This window comes from Lycorma delicatula, chromosome 10 (assembly GCF_047948215.1).
Source record: "Lycorma delicatula isolate Av1 chromosome 10, ASM4794821v1, whole genome shotgun sequence".
NCBI lineage: Eukaryota > Metazoa > Arthropoda > Insecta > Hemiptera > Fulgoridae > Lycorma > Lycorma delicatula.
This window is the reverse complement of record NC_134464.1, coordinates 54,122,437-54,128,436: the sequence shown is the minus strand read 5'-3', so window position 1 is coordinate 54,128,436 and position 6,000 is coordinate 54,122,437. Positions and strand designations below refer to the sequence as shown.

The 6,000-nt window shown below is 30.9% G+C and overlaps 1 protein-coding gene across 5 annotated transcripts in view; it reads left to right on the top strand.

Moving 5' to 3' along the window:
• The first annotated feature begins 524 nt into the window (after window positions 1-524).
• The window catches only part of LOC142331749 (uncharacterized), a 75,891-nt gene continuing 70,415 nt past the window's right edge, over window positions 525-6,000 (top strand). For all 5 annotated transcript variants that reach the window (XM_075377807.1, XM_075377806.1, XM_075377809.1 and 2 more), the window contains exon 1: window positions 525-1,331. In XM_075377807.1, coding sequence (XP_075233922.1) covers window positions 774-1,331 — 558 coding nt within the window. In that variant the 5' untranslated portion in view covers window positions 525-773. The remainder of the gene's footprint in view (window positions 1,332-6,000) is intronic.

Below are 6,000 nucleotides of genomic sequence, written 5' to 3'. Positions count from 1 at the left end.
TTTGATTTGGTTATGCAGCCAAAAGCCAAATTATGAAGTAAGCATATGCAAAATTCTACTAGTATGTTTTTGTTTTATTCTTTGGCCCTAATTCGAAAATGGCTCCATAACACCTGAAAATGTTTGCAACTCTTGTGTGGGTAAGATGAAATAGTTCGTTCTCGGTAATCTTCCCAACTCGCAGTCGAACTGGAAAACAGCTGATTTCTTATTTTTAAGTATAGTTTGATATTAAACACCCAACATTTTAAAATTTTTAATTACTGTTTGTCTACGTATATTTGTGTTGATGTTCAATGATTTCAAAAATTCAGTGCAAAATTACACAGTTCCATTTTGCTGTAAATGTATGATAACGTTGTTTTGGGTGAATATGGATAAAGAAGGTATCTCATTTTTTTTAATTGTTATTAGTTTCTTTTGTTAAACAATTTTTGTTCGGAAAGCTATTATTTTACGTCTTTCCGTTTCTCAGATGTGAAACATAGAAATTATGTTGGTATTCGTGCGAAGAACACTCAAAATAAATTTAGTAGTGCCTATGTGGGGAGCCACGCCGTGACAGTCAGAGTGTTTAAGGCCAGTTTGTGGTATATCAATTTATTTGTTATTATTTGGCTTTAGAAGTCATGATACAGTTAAATTAAACCACCTTAATAATTTTTACTTGCCTTTAACATCGTATTCAGATTTTCCCTTTTCAATATCAAAATGCTATAGGCGATCGTAATAGCTTATTTTAATTACGGTGGGTTAAATTTAAAGTTTGTGCCATGGCTGCAGCATCTTTAACCAAAATTGATAATTCTATTAAACATAATTTTTTGATTAAGTCACCACCACCTATAAAATTAAACAGAAATTCAATTTATGGCTGTAATGACGTAGCAAAGGCAGAGACCCATGAAGTAGTTTCGACAGTAACAGCAGATAATAAATCAGTTTTAACTAGTAGTGTAGAAGAAAGTTCAACAGATGGGAAGTTAAGTAGGTGCTTAAGGTTAAGACGTTATAATATATCGAAGAAATATTTGGTACCGAGGTCTGTTGAATTAAATGCTATTTTAAATACTTATGGTATTAAAAGTTCTGTAGGTAGCCCATCACCAGATGTAAGTGATAGTTCAGCCGTTTCAATTAATAGTGATAATATTAAAACTTTAATGTCCTGTATAGATAATGAGTTGAAATCCAAGGATGATGAAGCCAAGAAAAAAAGATTTAGTAGTAAACATGATGATATCAAGGTTGATGATGACTTATCAAAGATAATAACTAGTGAATCAAATGAATTAAATGGAAGCAGTGAAGTAAAAGAAGTCTATCAATTGGTGAGTGTTGAATAAGTAAGGTATGTTTATTAATTACTTTTAGGAATTGTTTGTTAAATATAACACCTTATGTAGTAGATACTGATAAATTATTTCAATCTACTACATTACATTTTACTATAAGAAAGTAATTATTATTTACACAATCAATATACATAGTTTACAAATATGTGCAGAGATGATAATGAAATTGTGTATTTTGACCATGTCACCTTTAGTGTCCCCCTTGTTGTGTTATATATATATATATATATATATATATATATATATATATATATATATATATATATATATATATAATAACCTGATTATATGGGCTTCTTGAGAAAATCTTGAACTGTTGATTTTTTTATGCTGCCGTAAATGCTGTGTGTATTTGCATACTTTGATGTACAATGGGTACTACCTTTAGTATAAATGTATTTTTCAAACAGGACTTCTCATTTGTAAATCAACTGTATCTGTTTCTTTTAGACTCCAAAGATTAGCATCAGAAGATGAATTAAGGTAAGCTATGCTAATTTTTCCTTTAATGCTTTTAATTGTTAATATTAGTAAAGTACAGGGAATATGAATATTTTACTTAGGACATATTAGATTTAGTTAGCTGATTATAATATTTGAAATGGGTTGTAGGAGTTAAAAAATAAAGAATGGAATTGAAAGTAAGAAATATTAGTTTTTAATGTTGTATTCATAGTATAGTTGTTGGTTTATTTTTTTACTACATTTTTTCAGAAGTAATTGCCAAATTCTGATGATGTGAAGAAATTGAAGAAGAAATATAGAACCCTCATCACCTTCAGTTATTTGTTATAATTTTTTATTTTTGTTTAATGTTGCATCAACTATCAGGTATTAGTGGTTGTGTTAGATAAGGTTTAAGGAAACATATTTTGACATTTTCAGTCCCTACTCATAGATTTCCTAGATCCTCAGCGTTTCCTATTTTAAATTTTCTCTTGCTTGTTCACAAACACTACATGGAATTGAACCTTGACCTTTGGTGTACTAATCAGTCATGCTAGTGATTGTGTTTCTCCATGCTGATCATTTTACTCTTGATTTGTAAATATGTAATGCCTTTATCTGTAATTGTGTTCTCGTTTTACTTAAGCTCTGTATAATCAAAATAAAACTACAATACTGTTTCCAAGCCTGTCAATGCATTTTTATAATCTCATTTCAAATTTTAGTAAAAATTATAAGATAATATAAAATGCAGCGAAGTATTATAAGCTAAAAAAATAACTCCCTAAAAATAAAGGTGATTCACAGATTGAACAGGAAAGTTGGCCAGACTAATGACAGACAGAGTTACTTGTTCACAAGTCACAAGCCAAAAGGAATAAAGTCTCTCCATCCATACAGTACGCCTAAAAGTTGAATAATCAGATGCTTGTATAATGTCAGGAAAGTAAACTATTCTGTGCATATAATATAAAATACCTATTAAGAAAATTTCTACAAATAACTAATTTCACACTTATTAATTGTTATTAGAAAATTTATACACACTAGTGTTGCCCTATCATGGTTTCTCCCATGATATCAATCCGGCATCACCTCCAATAATTTTTTTATAGAAAACTTGTTACAAATAATGTGTGCGTAGTGTTTTTAGAGTTTGATTAAATCCCCATTGTGGTATTTAATGAAAATGTTGGCATTTTTTTTTGTGGTGCTAGAATGAATAAGCTTGCATAATGTTACTTGTACTCTGGAGCAAGCTACATAAAATTTTCCTTGAGAGAAACAGTCCTCTCTTAAGTCAATACCTGATAACTTCAACTGCTGCTCTTGAAACCTATTAATCATCTTTTTTTTTGTCGTGGTTTCGCCCATGCTATGTGGTTACTTGCATTCCCTGTTGTGGTTGGGGGATATTTAGCTGGTCATGGCTTGCTTCACTCACCCTTCATGTCTAGCCAGAGGGTTCTGCCCCTTGAACCCCATTGTGTTCATTAAACTCATGCTTGTGAGAATAATAATGATAAATAGAAATTAAAAACTGCTTTTATTATAAAATGCAGTGTTTTGTAATTTCTATAGAGCAACAGTTTGGTCAGTACAGGACCGAAAACTTTGAGTGATCTAAGAATGTAAGTTTCAAAACAGTCAGCCTCTACATTAAAATCAAGTTTACGTCAACATTTGTTACTGAGAAATTAAAAAAAGTAGTCAATTTCATTATTACTTGATTTTAACCCTTTAAGCTCAGAATTTCAAAAAATCCTTTTTAGTGTATGCTTACACTGTAAGAACACGTATTCAAATTTTCATTAATTTATCTTAAGTAGGTTTTGCTGGTGTTGAAAAATCAACAAGTTGTTATATTTATATATATATATATATATATATATTACCATAATTATGTTATTGAAATTTATCTTATTAAGATTCATATTATTCCTCTGTATTGTTAAATTATATTTAAATTCTGTTAAATAAACCACCTAGTACAAAATATTTAGATAAGACATATCTTACCTTAATTTTTCATTAAGGTACTTTCGTGGATCCAGCATTCTCAGTCATAAATGAAATAATTCCAATATTGATGAAAATAATGGAATTATATGCAAAATCCAGTAGTAGTAAGTAAACCATTGGTTATTTAATAGAATATAATATATACCAGTGTGATATAAAATTTGGGTACCTTTCCATTAATATGGTGCTAATGTTAATGTTATTTGTCATATTTTTCTGCTTTTGTACTGCAACAATTCAGTATTTCCTGTTTAATTTTCTCTTGTTTGTACATTTAGTAATTATTCACATTACAGTATAATTATTCTGCATTTTTTGAGTTTTTATACTTGCTTTCACTTGACTTAATTTATATCAATGTAGTAAAAATATAAGTTTCAAATTGTGTTATCAAAGAACATGCCCTGAAAACAGTAACATATCAATTCAATTTTGTTTTAGCAGTTGCTGTGTACAGTCATGGTATGGTTTGTAGTTATGTGAATTAAACTTCTTAAATCTCCTAATTTCAGTCATGAACCTCTGGAGTATGCCCACCAGGAAGAATTGTGCTGTTGCATTTTTACAAGACTGTGGAATTCTCCCTAGCTCTAGGTTATGCAAAAATAGGTATAAATGATGCTGTACTTTGGAATCAGATTTTATGGCATTGCAGTCATAGAACTTGCTGCACTAATGTGAACATACGTGTAGGTAATCTGTTTGAGAACTCAAGCATACTTTTCCTCACAGCTATTAGAGATTCATTTTCAGATGACCTCCTCTGTTTCTTGGTTGATTGACAACTAAATATGTTCCACAAAACAGTAATAGACTATATAACAGCTAAATGAGAATGGTATGTGTTGAAATTTTAGTGCAGTGCCCGTTAGCTAAAATTGGCAGTGAAGGACTGATTGTAGAAGTAGACTTAAGCATGTTTACTAGATGCAGAAATAGCGCATGACACGTGCTTCCCTGACTATGGATATTTGGAGGGATGTACTGTGAAACCAAGCACATTCTTTCTGTTAGTGTTCAACATTGTAAGAGACAGATAGGTTGATACAATAATTATGAATTCTATTAAAAAAATATCACCAAGGAGGGATATCATTTACATTGACTCATAGAATTTAATATTCCACTGCTCTAAAGCTGCTAGATTCCAACACTTCAAAATTAATTGTTAATATAGCTTTGTTGATTCAGACATCAGTACATATACGCAAACCACGAAAAGGTTGTGGAAGAGTGTGAAATGGTGGGGCAAAAAAAAAGTGGAGGTAAAAGAAAAAGCACTGAGGTATAGCAAAGTTCCTGAGAGTTCTATCTCACAGCGAGTTGCCAATGGCAATAAAAAAAATTGTAGTAACATTACCAGTTATTTATTTTACAATTATTGAATTCAAAACTATAAATTATTATATGATAGAATTAGACTGGCATCTCATTAAGGGGAAAGTAACGAATATTTTCATAAATTAGTCATAATTAATTTCTATATACATGTAATCTAGTGATAGGGAAAAGTTTTTTTGAAAATTATTCTTAAAACAAAATTCATTCAAAAAGTAATAAATTACTAACTGTTCCTCTAGTTATAATTTTACTGATTTTTATTTACTATTTTAGATAGTTCAAAGAAAAAAGAGAGATTTTTGTATCAGATTTGACAAATATACAGATTTTATCAGTTGTAGGAGAAAGAAGAACCCATAAACTGAGACATCCCAATTCTGAAGGGGAAGACACTTACTTACCTTGTGGTGGTTCCCACACCACCCCCTCCATTCCGAGCCCTGAGGGGTTTTACCGGAGGTCATCTTTAGACCCTCTAACTGATTACATCTCACAAATCCTCAGTCCTCACAGGCCTCAGTAGGGATGCCACTGATGCAAATGCCTCAGCAGACATTTACATCAGTAAAAATTATCTCGGCCAACACCTTTGCTTTAGGCTTCTTTCAGACATCTTCACTCTTATTTTCCTACAATATCACCCTCTGAAATAGTTAACTGAGTTGATGGAAGTGCGAACTCCGGGCCTAGTCCAATTTTAATACCAACGCTTGTGACTGTAAATGCCTTGACCATTGGCTAAGTAACTTGTCAATACAATGCTAAACTCATATTGTTCAAAATGTGTTATTAACAATGAAATTCATACCTACATTCCATCACCCATTATAAACAT